This window comes from Colletotrichum aenigma (genome assembly GCF_013390185.1).
Source record: "Colletotrichum aenigma strain Cg56 chromosome Unknown KSG_Cg56_contig05, whole genome shotgun sequence".
Lineage (NCBI taxonomy): Eukaryota > Fungi > Ascomycota > Sordariomycetes > Glomerellales > Glomerellaceae > Colletotrichum > Colletotrichum aenigma.
This window is the reverse complement of record NW_023500911.1, coordinates 381,817-397,795: the sequence shown is the minus strand read 5'-3', so window position 1 is coordinate 397,795 and position 15,979 is coordinate 381,817. Positions and strand designations below refer to the sequence as shown.

The window sequence follows — 15,979 nt, the reverse complement described above, 5'->3', positions numbered from 1 at the left end:
GACTGGAACACTTTTTCGTCGAGAGAGACAGCATCAATTCTCATTTCAGAAGACGACCTCTTTTGGCAAAAGAAATCTCTTTTTCTTGGGTCGCGTTCTTGAAATTGAGGTCCGTGGAACCCGCGGACTTGACCGATCTTCTGCTCCATCAGGCTTACCGGATCGCCGTCCACGCGTCCTCGCTGGGCTTGACAGAGATAGAGCACATGGGCACTGCTTTCAGGGACCCCTTAAGCTTAGTACAATATGACACATCGCATCGGGAGGCACCCGATTGTCTATATCAATGATACTCCCCCTCATTCCTTTTGAAAAGGTTGTGGACAATGAAGATGGTAACGTCCTTAATGTCATCTCGCGTCGCCGTCGGGGTTGACTTTGTCCTGGCTTCAATCACCCTGGACATAAATTAGAAAAGAAAAAAAAAAAGGAAATAAAAAAAAAGAAAAAAACGTAATGTTCAACGCGTCCACGGGTGAAGAATCATCGCGAACCCGAAAAATCACGGTCCTCGGGTGCAATCGAGGTGCCGAATTTCCCGTCACGACACACAACATTTATTCAAATCCAGAGAAAACAGGCTCCGTACCGCCACATGGGGCCGTAGGTACGGAGCCCACCCCCCCCCCCCGGGTCCGGTGGCCGCTTTCACCGAAACAGGCAGGAGGCGCACGAAGCCGTTAAGGGGCGGTGCATCCTCTCCAAGCCCCCCAACATCGCGCGTCTACTGCGTATGGGCGAGCGGGTCGAATTAGCCACTGGTGAGAGCCTCAAACTCCACAGAACCGCCCACATCCCGACGACGGAGGTGTAAGTAAACGTCAGCCTACTGGGGTATCTTCCAATCACAATCGTCACGACGTAAGCTATTCCGGAGCTTTGATTAGCTAGGGAACGTCTGTACGGTAATTAATGCAGGGCTTTACAAAAAGAATCATGGAAAGTAGAGCTTGAAGATGTGGTGTATAAGAACAGTGATGGGATGCTTCGTCGAAGGGAGTTGTTCCCGGTCGATCACTCACAGTCACTCACTTCTCTCAGCATTCACTCTTTGAAACATACAAAATGCAGCTCAACAACATCTTTCTCCACGCTTTGGCCTTGGCCCCTGTCTTTGCTCATCCTGAGCGGATGACGGCCGAGAAGGCCAAATCCGAGGCCCACGTGGTCGGTCGTAGCACCAACAAGTGCGCAGCTGCCATCGAAGCGCGTAAGGCTGAGATCTTCGCTAAGAGAGCCAGCCGTCTGCGCACTCGTCGGGCTCAGAATGGACACACAGATGAGCGCGAGCTTTTGCAGCGCGATTCCCTGCACTACACCACCATTCAGAACGACACCTGCGTTTTGGCCCCTGATACCGTCTGGGGACCCTATGGGTAAGCACTTGATACTCTGTCATGATTGGTGCGATATGTAAATCCTGACATAATCGCAGTGTTGACGGTGAAATGGTACGCCATGATCTCCGCGAGACACAAGGAGGTCTCGACTTTTACCTCGACATCGGCGTGATCGACATCGAGACCTGCGAGCCGCTGTCCGGAACGGCCCTAACGATCTGGAACTGCAACGCCACCGGCTCCTACTCGTCCTTCACCGGAATCGACCCCGATTCCGCGGAGCTGATGGACAACTGGACCAAGAGGGACGATGGAACAACGGACGACGAGACGTTCCTGCGCGGTATTCAAGTGACCGACCAGAACGGCATCGTCGAATACCTCACCAAGTTCCCCGGATACTACATCACCCGCACCACGCACATCCACGTCACTGCGCAGACGAACATCACCAACGGCACCTTGTACTCGGCCAGCAAGGTCCAGCACATCGGACAGCTGTTTTTCGAGGAGGACCTCCTGAGCCAAGTATACGCGCTGGAGCCGTACAGCGCGCACTTGACCACCTTGAACCGCACCACCAACGCGGAGGATTCGCTGTACTCTGACGCTAGCTCTGACGGCTACAGTGCTGTGATCAGCGTTACGCAGCTGACTGATAACATTGAGGATGGTCTCGTTGGCTATGTAAGTGACTCTTGGCATGTGATTGAGGGTAGTCAGCAGAGCTAACATGATTTACTTAGATCACACTTGGTGTAAACTCTTCAGCCGAGGGTCTGGCCATCACTGGTGGCGGCGTCAACCCCCAGGGTTATCTCCCCACCGTCAGCGTGGCTGAGAGCAAGCTTGCTCAAGCCACTGCTATCGACAGGGCTGATGGGTACCAGTCTTAGGGACGAAGTGGAGTGAACTAGAAGATTTACATTGAGAGTCACGGCCGAGATCTAGGGTAGGAATTGCATTGTGAGGCGTTTATATAGATAGGATTGCATTGGTAGCGAAGGGATACCACTGGAATAACATATTGCTCATACATATCTTCTACTTAAAGACAACATTTGTACAACGTTTCCAAGAAAAGTGGCCGGTCCTACTGACTTACAAGACAGCAACGCACAGGTAAGTCTCAGCCCACATGCCATTGCAGCCCGATCCAACCGCAGGGTTCCAAGAGATTAGGCTGGCGACAGTGACGCCGTACTTTGGTGCAATAGCCGCGCAGGTCTGTCCCGACTCGACAAAGTGGAAGCTCTTGCATTTGGTTGTCATGCCGCTCTGAATTGGCGTCGGCGTCTGGACGCCATTGCCAGGGTTGGTCGGGGTAGTGCTGCCTCCAACAACGCCAACGCAGGCGTAAGCATCTGCCCAGAGTCCGCCGCAGTTGCTGCCAGCCCCCTTGTTCCAGGCGAGGAAGTTAGCGAGAGTGATGCCTTGGCTTGAGGCGATAGCAGTACATAGCCTGAAGGAACGGGAATGATGAGTTTGGGGAGTGGATCAACGAACCATTGGACGGAGCAGTGGTTGTCGCCGGAGGAGTCTCGGGGTCAGTCGGGCTAGGAACAGTCTCAAAGGCTGTTTCGATGCAGTAAGATTTACCGACAGCGATGTTTTTGCATCCCTCATTGGTGGAAGGGTTCTGTTCGGTCAGCTTTATTTAGCTATGAAGACGATGAAATAAAAATGGCGTTGACAGAGATTTTGTCTACGTAACCAGCGCCTGATGTTGGCAAGCGTGATGCCCTCACTGGCCAGCAAATCATTGCAGTTCGTAGCCTGGGTATTGTCATACCACCAAGTACAATTCGCCGTGGTCTGCGGGTCGTACTCCAGTTGAGGAGTCGAGGCCATGAGGCGAACCGTTTCAGAATCGCTGCTGGTAGTGTTGCTGCGACGGAGAGGGATTGTGGCAGAAAGGCTCAAAGCGCTCATGCCTAGAAGCACAAAAGTGCTCTTAATGCTAACGGACGACATCATTGATTGATGGGGATGATGCGAATCTAAACGAGTGATAGGATTTGTCCTGATAGCAACGGAAGGTGAAATGAATGACGACTCGGGCCTGGGACTGAGAGTTTGAGCGAGTGACTGCTTGGTGAAGTGAATGGATACATTCTGTGAGGGAAGAAACCGCTTTTATGGAAGCTCATCATCATGAATCCATACTTCAACGTGTGCACAGATTATCGTGAGAAAGGGTCACAGGCCGACGTCCGAGGTAATGTCCGAGAAGACAGCGAGCTTCTAGCGAGTGGTCAAACTTTCATCCCAGGAGGCAAGGCAGCCGGAGTCCAGAACGTTGAATGAGACTCTTCTCGGCGAGTCCCGATGACTGGAACTAGGGAGAATAACCGGTGGTCGACCAGGAGCAGTTTGGAACTTTGGAAGCTCGTTGCCTGATCGCGGCATGTTCCATTGGAAAGTAAGCTTGGATCATGAACTGTGCCTCCAGCTAAATTTTGTTGTCTCCATAGACCGATATCATCATCAGGAAAGTTGAATAGATATTGTGTTAGTGCAGTGGGGAGACTCCGAAGCGAAGATTACAAGCAGCAATGGCGCCACTGCGCCATGTCGAAATCTGTTGTCTTACAGTGTTTAAAGACGAGTAATCTTGGCATATCTGGGGTTCGAATCCTGTTTCAAAGAATCCAGTCACATGTATAGAAAAGCTTTGTCAAAGTACTGCGCGGGAAACAAAAGACGATTAAGAACGGCTGAGGTTCGCTTTCGCCCCATCCAAGCCAAGCGTATCGGGAAACCTCCGCGACCCACCCGCCCCGTGCCGCAATCGTACTTCCGAGTACCCGCTGTCAGCTCAGTCTAAGTACTTGACGGTACATATCCCTGTCAAGGATTTGACTCGGCAAGTCCACAAGGCATGCTGCCATGAATCCTTCGCGCCGAGTCACTTTCAACAGGAAATTAACTTCTAGCCATGTCGCCACCTGAGGCTCGTGACTACTTTCTTTCAGAATGACCCATGTGAACGACGAGTAGCGGATTTCAAGCATAAGCAAGGCCGAGGATTGAGAGAATCAGACGATCACTGGATTCCTGGCCTCGACTTCACATAGCAGATGGAAGTATGGTAAATCACATGTAATCTTACAGCGAATCCGTTTCTGCATTTTCGTTTAGGATTCTTGATCATTCAGTTGTGTTGTACTATCTTATTCAGGAAGTCCCCTGCTATCCCAAACACCAACTTCTGCCATGCGACAATCTGGACCGAAGCCAACGTACGGCCCTTCTCTGCTTGTGATGAAGTTGTGGACCTCCTGTCGTTCATAGTAATTGAAAATTTCCGTTGGTTCCATGTCCAGACCTAGACACTTGCCATCGGGATCTTGTTCACTCGAAGCGTCAAGGTTGATGTGTCGTTCGGTCGCCCGCTTCAGAAGGTCCTGAAGGTAGAAAGGGTTATGAGAGTCGCGAGCGGCGGCGCAGAGGCGCCAGTTGGGCTCTGGCTGCAGTCGTCGATAGACGTCGTGATAGTCGCAGTAGATCGCGGCCACAGCAATTTGCTCGGTCATCTCTGGTACTTTCTCTGCCAATAAATCCATCATATCCCGAGTTGGACGGAGTGGCCACCAGATAAGGTACGGCTTAGGCGCGCCAGCCGGCCAGCCATTCTCAACAAACTCCTTTGGATCATTGATCATGATCCGTCGGGCTGAGATGGCTTCTTGAATCATGGAAAGAGATTTATGGCCTGTCTCAGTGTTCCTGATGGCCTGGACTCTCGTCGTGTTCTGGGTGATTTCTCCAGCCCACCAGCGGGCGAACATCGTATGATGGTAGATTCCGCGGACAATGCAGAGAGTCTCCTCACGGTCAATACCACGCGTTGGCCGTGACAGCCTGACGTAACGATCGATATTTCCTTCAAAGGCCGCCATGCAAATGAGAAGTTTCTTCTTCACAGTTGGCAGATCAAGAGGTAAAGGCTGGTGAAGTAGTTCTACTTCGAACTCTTCCAACTCAGAGTACATCTCGGGAGGAGTGTATTCGTCATTGATGTGCATGTCCTCTTCGACACCAGGATGAGTTTTGGAAAATTGTCGAGGGGTGTTTGGGCGATGGTAAAGCTGTAGACGAGTTTCCGTATCACCGTTCAAGAAGGCGGGAGACAATGGATCATCCAATTGGATGGTCAACGTGTCATCGTTCATGACCGAGTAGCGACAGGAGCGACTCATGATAGAGTCGTAAATGAGACGGCCACCATTCGTGTCGCTCTCTCTAGCCTCGTCAGCATGGGAAACGTCCGGCCGCAAGTCCATTCCTGATAGAGAGTGTCGTAGCCACCGGCTGCACAGGCACGACCAACCTGGTAGCGCATCTGCGGATAACGCTGCACCAACTGGCGGTACGTGTCTTCGGAGGCTATCTTGGGAAACCAGATGCAGTACGGCTCCTGTTGAGGACCCATAGTGCTCGGAATGGCATCGCTCATGATCAGTCGGGCATTCCGAGCCCGTGCAATCTGCGGATCCTGAAGGCAGAGGTTGCTGACATCCTGACTGGTCGCAAAATCGAGGTGGAGGCGTATGCCACGGATGAGCGAAGACCGGGCGCTGATGTTCCTGAGGTCTCGAGGGACTTTTCCGCCGCGAATTGCGGCACAGCAGTCAGCCGCCAGCTCCAAGTCTGGTGCCATGTCGAGTTCTGGAGTCAAAGAAGACGAAAACAATCAGTTGATCAGATGAAAAAAAAGGCGGCCGACCGCTAAAGAGGGTAAAATGTTGTCTCCTTGAGGCCGAGAATACAAAAGATCCAAAACGAATTGCTACTATGGACATGGGCCGGGCCCTTATTCCTCGGTTGACGAGATCATCAGACTGCGCAACTGGTAGCCTTGAACAGATCGGTCACTCTGGATCGCGCTCCGCTGTGGTGCGTCAACTAGTCTCGATTTCATGAGGTCTCCATCGATCAGGCTTTGCCTGGGAGGCACGGGAGGTCACTCGAAGTATTCGAAGGTTGAACGAGGACGCTTAAATTTATGCCTAAATCTAGAATACAGTCCGTTGCGTTAACATGTTACGGTCAGCTATCCGACAGTAGGGTCTGCTAACAGAAGCTGGGGATTGACACGTATAACAGTACACTGGGTCGTGGTCTGAGTTGTAGGTTGTAAGCTGTAGTAGATTGGGTCTTCAGAGGCTTAAGGTGATCAGTCTTAGACTCAATAAGTGATTTCGCAGTGAAGGTAAGCTGAGAGTATCTGTGAGGATGAATACTAAGTTGATTGCTGAAGAGCTATAGAAGTCTGATTATAAGCTAGGCTTAGGGTTATACTATATATAAGTTCTAAATAGTGTTCATTATCTATTTTTAGGGTGATCACCTAAATATATAAGGTGATTATAATTAGTAAGACTAACTAATTATTAAGTGTTTCTTCTTATACTTTACTAATTATTTGCTTATCTGATTATTATGTAACTTATACTATAGTTCTTTTATTTTAAGTAAGTCTTTATTATTTCTATAACGTGGTTCATCAGTCAGCCGGCCGGACCAGTCAGCCGGACGTTTTTTTCTAAACACTCTTACGTCCAAATCACTTAATCCTTTGACGCGTAAAATCTCAACAACCACAATGCTAATCTACACCTAAGAAGACAAAGTCATTCTTGCGATTAAAGCGATCCGATCGACACGCGCTGCAGGTAATAACTTAAGCATTTCGCGTGCTGCAAAGACCTACGGTATCCCAAAGAGCACCTTAGCTGATAGAATGAATAACTGACTGCGACGCGAACAAGCTTAACCCTAACGATATAAACTCAATCCGATCGAAGAGAAAACACTTCTCTAATACGTTATTAAACAGGATTCCAGAGGATTTCCTTTCCGCCTCAGCAGTGTGGAAGATATGGCTAATCTCCTGCTGCGAGCCTGTAATAGCAAGCCTGTTGGCAAGCGATAGGCTAGGCGGTTTGTGGACTCACAGCCTGCTCTGAAAACTAAGTTTAATCGTCTATATAATTATTAAAGGGCTCTTTAAGAAGATCCTGAGGTTATATTAAAGTGGTTTGCGCTATTACGCAACATAATAGCTAAGTATAGCATCTAAGAGGGGGACCTATATAATTTTGATAAAACTGGCTTTATGATAGGCATGATCACTATGTTAATAGTGGTTACACATGCTGATCGACACAGCAAAGCAAAGTCTGTCCAGCCTAGCAATTATGAATATGCTACAGTTATTAAATGTGTTAATTTGGGCGGGTGGTGCATCCCTCCGTTTATGATCGTTAAGGGTGTATATCACCTTGCCAGTTAGACTATGGAATCAGATTTTCTAGGCAACTAGGTGATTAAACCTACTGCTAATAGATAGATAGATAATCAGATAGGTCTTAACTAGATTAAACACTTTAATAAACACACTAAGAACTAAACGAAGGGCGTCTACTAGATGCTTATTATCAACAGCTATAAGAGCTATTTATCAGCTGAGTTTAATAACTACTATAAGCAGAACAATATTATAACTGTTAGTATGCCTATATATTTATTACATCTACTACAGCTATTAGATATTGCCCTTTATTCGCCTTTAAAATGCATATATAGTGATAAAATCAACTAATTCATCAGAGCCTCTATAAATCACATCACTAAGTCTGAGTTCTTTATTGCCTTCCACTAGGCCCATAATAAGGTTTTTAATGAGGAAAACATCAGGTCTGCTTTCCAAGGCGCCAGAATTTCACTATAGGACCAGACCATATCATCAAAAAGCTTAATATGCATTTACAGACGCCTACACCTCCTATAGCCAACCTTTCAACACTACCACCTTAGCAGTCGCAAACGCCCTCTAACCCACAACAAACTATCTCGCAGTCTAACTTTATCAAAAGTTGCATCTCTGCTTATCAAGGAAGCTCACTAACACTAATTATTGCTGCAGTTAAGCAATTATCAAAGGGTGCGCAGGCAATAGCGCACTTAATCACTATTTTGACTGATCAGCTTTATACCCTTGAGGATGCAAATATAGCACTTACTAAGCGCTGGAGGGCTAAAAGAACGCAGGTCCAGCTTAGAGGGGCACTTAGTATAGAGGAATCTCAGGTTTTGCTTGAAGGGAAACAAAAAGGGAAACGTCCAGCACCTCAAGAGGACGACGAGGGGGGTCCATCAAAGAGAGCCCAGCCAGCTTGGAGACGCTGTGGTATGTGTGGTGAGACTGGGCATAACGCGCGAACCTGTTCTAAAGATGTCGAACCCTCAGGAGATTCTGATAGCGACAACTAATAGTTGATTTAATGCGTTGTGGTTGAGAAATACTAGATGTTGTTATATACGTGGGAAAAAACGTCCAGCTGACTGGTCCGGCCGGCTGACTGATGAACCATGTTAATCTTATAATATAAATATCCTATTTTAGCTACTTAATATCTAAATAAGTTAGTTATTTGTTATCTTTATTCTTAGGTTATAATATTAAGTCCCCTTTCTAAAGGTCTTATCTTTAAGACCTAATATAAATAGGTTATTAGTCCTAAGTTAGGGATCTATTAATTTTGCTTCCTAATTTTATTATAACATTAATATTATATTAGGTTATATTTAAAAATTAAAATTAAATACTACCTCTACTCTTTATTATTAGAACTATGTTTTATATATTATTAAGTTTAGTTTTATAGTTAATATACCTTATTTTTATTATTATTCTTTAGGGAAGTATTATAAATTTCTCTTTAATAGTGAAGTTTATAATAAGTATATTTATTTAGGGTAGTTATATAATATAATAGCAGATATTATTTATATTAATAGGTTTTTTAATACTTTTAGTTTATTATACCTTATTAAACTTTATTATAGTAAATTATTTACTTAATAAGGCTGCTTATTTAGAGGATGCTGAGGTAGCTAAAGATGAGGTGTTAAAAAAGAAAGCTACTGCTTTATATACTATATAGGCTAAGTTAGATAAATCTATAGTGTAGTTAGATTATTTATATAAATAGAAAAGAATAATATTTTAAAAAGGTTAAGAGGTTATAAAAGAGGAGCTAATAGCTTCTCTTATATTAGAGGTTTAGTCTATAGGTAGTTTTAGTATATTAGACCTTAAGACTATCCTTAATTAGAATCCTAGCACTCTAAATTTCTTATTAGAGGAGCTTTAGTTATATTCTAAGGTTTTTAGGTAGACTAATAGTTTTCTTTATCTTAGTTAGTCTGTTTCTACTAATAGTCTAATATATCTATAGGGGTGTTTAATTTATAGGTAGCTTGAGGTGTTTATTAAAATAATTAATTCAGCTGATATAGGTATTATTTCTTATTCTTAGTGTTATTATTAGTAGATTATAAGTTCTTCTGCTATATTAGTAATATTTTTAGTAAGTTTTTATATATTATCTTGATATTTATATCCTTTCTACTTAATAAAGTATTAGCATTCTTCTAGTTTACTAAGATAGTTAATAATTTATTTTATTTTACACTTTAGTTTATTATCTTCTATAATAATAATATTATTTATCTATAATCCCTATAATGCTAGTTTAGAGAGTGAAATATAGAATACTAGATAACACTTTATAGTTTCTAGGAGTTTAAGTTTATAGTTAACTAGTGAAATAACTTATGAGATTTTAAAAGGTCTAAGTTTTTTATAGTTTAACTTATTACTTAGTTGTTTTATTTTAATATTTTGCTATATAAGGTAGATGCTATCTCCCTCTTTTACGGTTAATCCCTCAATCCTTTATTGATTACTCAATTACATTATTTATTATTGTATAAATTGAAGTTTTTTATATATATTATCTTAAATATCTTTGATTTATTATATTAAGGTAACAGCTTTAATTATAGCTAAGCTTAGGTATATGTTTCTATAGGTGGTTAGTTTAAATCTATAGTTGAGGTAGAAGGGGGATTCCTTAATGCTTTCTCTAATTATATTGTTATAAGCGAATTAGGCTATTAGTAGTAGTATTACCTAGTTATCTTAATTATAATTAATATAAGTATACAGGTATATTTTAAGGATTTAATTAATTCTTTCTATTTATCTATTATTCTATAGATAGAATATAGTAAATATTAATTATTTGATGCTAAGTTATAATATTATTAACTTCTAAAACTTAGAAGTGAAGATTTTATCTCTATCTGATATAATTTCCTAAGGTGTTCTATAGTTAGTAATAATATATTTAAGAAATATATAAGCATATTCTTCAGCATTATTTAATTCCTTATATAGGATAAAATAGGCATACTTTATAAGTTAGTCCATAATAATAAGAATGCTATTAAAATATACTCCTATAAGGGGTTTTTAAGACTTTAGTAGTTTAATAATAAAGTTAAATAATAGAGATTATTAAGCAGTTTATAATATAAATAAAGGTTATAATATATTATAAAGTTGATATTAAGTAGGCTTGCTTTTGAGGTAGACCTTATAATTCTTAATTACTTTTGCTGTATATTCTCTAGTAACCTTTTCTCTATATTATTATTATAATTACTTCTAAATCTTTATAATTCCTTAGTAATAAATAGGGTAAGTATAAAACTTTATAATTACTTTATTATTCAATTTGCTAAATAGACTAATACTAAATTATCTAGCTATTATTAAGAGCTAGTTGCTAATATTAGGTTTTTATTATTATTTCCTTTAAGAATTACCTAAGTTTCTTTAGGTATTATGATATTATAGTCTAACTATCAGCTGAGAGTATTAGCTCTATTATTATCTGATCTTTTTCTATAGATAATTTAGAAATTAAATTCTAATAAGAATTCTAACTATTTAACTTATTACTTATTTAATATTTTTGAGGTTATAAAATATAAGGGGTTCTTATTATCTAAATATATAAGTATTTTATAAATTATTCCTAAGAGTTTAGGTCTCTATTCTTTAAATACTTTAATAATTACTATAAGTTCTTTATTATAGATCTAATAGTTTAGTTTTAAGTTTATAAAGCTTATAAGAGAAGAAGGCGTATAAGTGAAGTTATCTTTCTAAGTCTTATTATAATAGTTATACTCTAAGGGCATAGTCTAAGGAGTCTGGTTCTACTTGAAACTGCTTAGTGGGGTCTAGTATTATTAGGACTAGTTTGCTACTAATAAGGTCCTTAATCCTCTAAAAGGTGATCTGTTATAGTTCTTCCTATATAAAAGGGGTATCCTTACAGCTGAGATTAGTGAGGGCTATATTAATTCTGCTATAGTTTTTTATAAATTTTAGTAGAAGTTAATAAACCCTAGGAATCCTTAGACTTCCTTAAGGTTTTTAGGTATTAGCTATTCTTTAATAGCTTTAACTTTATTTTCTAATATTTAGACTTCTCTAGGGGTGATGGTAAATCTAAGGTATTCTACTTTCTAAGTGTGAAATTTGCTATTTTTAGGTTTAACTAGGAGTTTTGTAAGGGGCTGGCCCCTAGGCTTGTTCATCGTAGAGGTGCCGTCAATTGACTATTCTAAGCTGAAGAAGGAAGAAAGGACTTTACAAGAGTAGGCACCTAACAGCGGTGAAGCAGGCCGGGTTAGGCGGCGTACTGCGGCAGAATAGTGGGTCCAACGGAGCTGGATCTTGGTAACTGCTCCAGCGAAGCCGGAGATATCAATCCAGGCTCTAGCCCATGACAGTTTAGCTTCTTAGAGGGCTTATAAGATATAATAAACATTTTACTTATATTTTTTAAGTATTAATAAGAATATGAGGATATTATTTAAATACATAACTATATAAATATTAATATATTTATATAAGATTAATTTAATTATATTTTAGAATATTATAAGAGTATTAGTAAGGCTAAAAGGTATAATAAGATATTTAAAATATCTTTTATATATTCTAAAGGTGGTTTTCTATTCTTCTTTTTATTTTATTCTGATTAGGTTATAAGTATTTTTAAGGTTGAGAGCTATAGATTAGTTAGCTTTATAAAAGAGTCTCTTTATTTTATTAATAAGTAGTAATAGGTAGTAATGTTTTAATATTATTTTATTAAGTATGTAATAATTAATATATAGTTATAATTTGCTATTCTTCTTTAGTATAAATAGGATTAAGCTTTTTATAAGTGATATTAAAGGTCTGATATAGCCCTTTTTTAAGGTTTTTATTAAGGTATTTATCTAAAGCTTCTATTTCTATTAGGTTAAAGCTATAGATTTTATTAAATTATAATTCTTTTCCTTCTTTAAGAGGGATTTTATAGTTAAAGCTTATATATTTAGGCAGTTTAATCTCTAGTTTAGCTGTAAAAAGGTTTTTATAAACTCTATATTTTTTTAGGATAGATAGAAGTAGATTATTTTTCTAGTAGAGATCTATTATTATTAATAGTTATAATATAGCTTCTTTTACCTTAAGGTAGCAGAGGTATTATTTTACTGCTCCTTAATATATTAACTTATTTAAAGGCTAGTTTTAATAGGGCTGCTTAAGGACTAAATCATCACAGTCCTAATAGAGTTAGCCTTTACTTTAATCTATCTATAGGTTACTTACTTATAGCTAGGGTAGTCTTAGCATTATATTATATATTCCTATATCAGTAATATTAAATTAGATTCTTTCTTTCTAATTCAGGTAGCTCATTTTAAGAGGTGTAGTTTTATTATAGATAGTACCTCCTTTATACTTAAATTCTTCTCCTTTTGCTATATTTAGGGGGTATAGTTATTCTTTTCTTCCCTATCATATTTCTAGCTTATTAATAGCTTAGGGGATAATAAAGTTTATTTTAGCTCTACTATTAATTAGTATAAATATTATTTATTTATTAACAATAACTTTAAGTTTTATATTAATCTTATATCTTTATAATATTTAGTAGATAGATCTTTTCTTTATTACTTATTATAATCTATTATTAATAGGTAAGTCTAGTTTTTTAACTGCTTTGGTTATCTAAAGTAGGTGATATATTTCCTTCCTATACTACCTTAATGAGGCTGTTCTTATAGATTTTAACCTAAAGAGGTCTTAGTCTATTCTTTATTATTCTCTACACATAAGCTTTATCTTAATAATAGATTTAATATTTATCACACTAGTATTTATTCTATTTTGTGCTATTATTATGCTAGCATCTTATAAAGAACTATAAGCTTAGTCAAAAAGTAGTAATCCTTCTATTAAAAGTTATTATTATCTATCTAACTATAATATATATAATATAGATATCCTTAATAAGTTTATTATTATGCTTTTTAAGGTAAATCTAATAGTTATACTTATCTCCTATATATTCTTTATATTTATTAAAGAAGTATCAAGGCTAAAAGAAGGTTGAATACTATTAATAATTGCTTTATAAAGTAGGGTGGTCTTCTATATAAAGCTTAGAGGTGTAATCTCAGTTCTATTATACTGCTGAGATTCTATAGAAGTGCTATTATTATTTATCTTAAAATATATCTACTTCTTTACATTAAAAGACTTGCTATATTATTTCTTTAGTCTTAGAGTTTTCTTTAGAATTAGTGTTATCCACACTAAGGGTGAGTCTATAGGTGATCTCTATCTATATATATTATTAGATAATATTATAAGGTTTATCTAAATTATAAGGTGAGCTTCCCCTTTTCTAAAGGTCTAGTTATTAGTGAGGTTAAGTAATTATTATTCCTCTAGGAGGTTATATTGATATTTTAGTTCTCTTTTCGAATCTGCCTATTAATATATTTATATTTATCTATTATCTTCTTACTAGATTAGCTCTATTTCCTTCTGGATTTATCATTCTTTATAGTGTAGTTACTAGCTAGTTATATATAGGGTGATTAGTTTTAATTGCTAAATTTATAATATTTTATTAAGTTATTTAAATAGTTTTCTAATAACTTTGCTATTATTTGAATATGTTATTACTAAGGTTTTAAAGTAAGTGTTTAGGATAGTTATATTATATTTAGACTATTTAGAGTTGCTATTTCTTAAGTAATATCCTAATATTTCCTTATCTTTAAAGTAGATTTAGCAGTTATTATTATAGTATTTAGTCTAGGATTAGGATATATAGAGGGCTTTTGTAATTATGTTGACTTATTAGGGTTGCTTAGCTATTAGCTTCTAGGGAAGCTTCTTAGGCTATCTATAATCTTTAGTAATATAGCTTTACTTATTATAGTTATAACACTTAAGATTCTAAGGTTTCTTATTATTCTGCTAACTATTAAATTTATATTAAGGTTACTATTAGTATTTATATCCTAAGTTAGGATTTTATTATTTATTATTTTATTATTTATTATTTTATTCTTTTTATTATTTAAAAGTTAGTTATTAATCTTAATGATAAGTTTAGCATATTAGAGGAAGTTATTAGGTTAGTTAACCTTAATATTTTATCTTTAATTTCATCTTTAAATCCCTAGTAGAATATAAAGATCTTAGTTTCTTTAATAAGGTTAAATTAAATACCAAGTTATCTAAAGTTAGTAAAGTAATCTTTAGCAGACTTAGTTTATTAAAGTTATAAGAGGTCTCTTTTAGTTTATCATTTTTTATTAAGATCCTAAAATAGTGAATAAAATATATCCTTAATTCCTTAAAAATTAGTTAGATATTATAGGTTTCTATAATATATTCTTTAAGAGTTTCATATTTAAGGTACTCTTTTTAGATTAATTTAAATTATTAGAAGGCTTTTCTTCTAAGATAGGTAGCTATATATACTACCTTCTTATTTTTATTAGTGAAATCTCTATAGTAAAAGTTCTAATAGTTCTTAACCTGGATTAAGAATCTCTTGAGGGTTTTAGGGGTTCTATTATAGGTGATAGGTGTGCTAAGCTTAAGTTTCTGTTATCCTCCTTAGAGGGGCGTAGTGATAATATTAGCAGTAGCCTAAAGGGTCTAGTTCTTACTCTTAAGCTTAGCTGCTTATTAAGTGACTTACTAAAAGGCTTCTTAGAGCTTATTAATAGCTTAGGTATTTTTGTTAAATATGCTCTATATTTGCTTAATATTGCTGTTAGCCTTTGTTAGCTGTTATTTAAGTTCTTTATTATTATTATCTTCTTCTAAGTCTTCTTTTATCTTATGGTTACTAAGTTCTTAAGCTAGATTATAAGTTATTTATCTAATAGAGGAGCTTAAGGTAGGCGATTTAGTAGAAGCATAAGAAGATATCTTATTTATATTATTTAATAGGTATTAATAGTTAATTTACTAAATAAGAGTAATTAAAATATTATAGTTAGCTATCTAATAATAAGGTCTATTAATAGAAGCTAAGGATTAATATATATAATAATATATTAGGTTATAGTCTAAGTTATAAGTTATAAGCTGTAGTAGATTAGGTTTTTAGAAGCTTAAGGTGATTAGTCTTAGACTTAATAAGTCATTTTATAGTAAAAGTAAACTAAGGGTAACATACTTTACCAGTCAGCCGCACATATCAGTCAGCTGCGCACTTTTCCTCATCTTTCAAACATCATATAAGTTTTTACAACCAGAACGTAGAAAATCAATTAGCTCTCATCGGCATCTGATTCACTAGATGATTCTACATCTTTAGAACATGTTTGCGCATTATGGCTTGTCTCGCCGCACATACCGCAACGCTGTTGAGCCGACCGACCCTTCTTTGACAGACCCCTATCTTCACCTT

General features: G+C 37.7%; 3 protein-coding genes across 3 annotated transcripts; 1 reads left to right on the top strand and 2 right to left on the bottom strand.

Moving 5' to 3' along the window:
- Positions 1-1,065: 1,065 nt before the first annotated feature.
- On the top strand, positions 1,066-2,236 carry CGCA056_v007760 (uncharacterized protein; the record flags this gene model as incomplete). The annotated part of the gene is made up of 3 exons (XM_037323008.1): positions 1,066-1,376; positions 1,436-2,027; positions 2,087-2,236. The coding sequence occupies 3 exons, from the start codon at positions 1,066-1,068 to the stop codon at positions 2,234-2,236; spliced, it is 1,053 nt and encodes a 350-aa protein (XP_037178457.1).
- Positions 2,237-2,441: 205 nt separating this feature from the next.
- On the bottom strand, positions 2,442-3,314 carry CGCA056_v007759 (LysM domain-containing protein; the record flags this gene model as incomplete). Its single annotated transcript, XM_037323007.1, has 3 exons — positions 2,442-2,773; positions 2,847-2,915; positions 3,089-3,314. The coding sequence occupies 3 exons, from the start codon at positions 3,312-3,314 to the stop codon at positions 2,442-2,444; spliced, it is 627 nt and encodes a 208-aa protein (XP_037177792.1).
- Positions 3,315-4,513: 1,199 nt separating this feature from the next.
- On the bottom strand, positions 4,514-5,626 carry CGCA056_v007758 (uncharacterized protein; the record flags this gene model as incomplete). The annotated part of the gene is made up of 1 exon (XM_037323006.1): positions 4,514-5,626. One exon carries the CDS (start codon positions 5,624-5,626, stop codon positions 4,514-4,516), a length of 1,113 nt encoding a protein of 370 aa, XP_037177832.1.
- Positions 5,627-15,979: the final 10,353 nt, after the last annotated feature.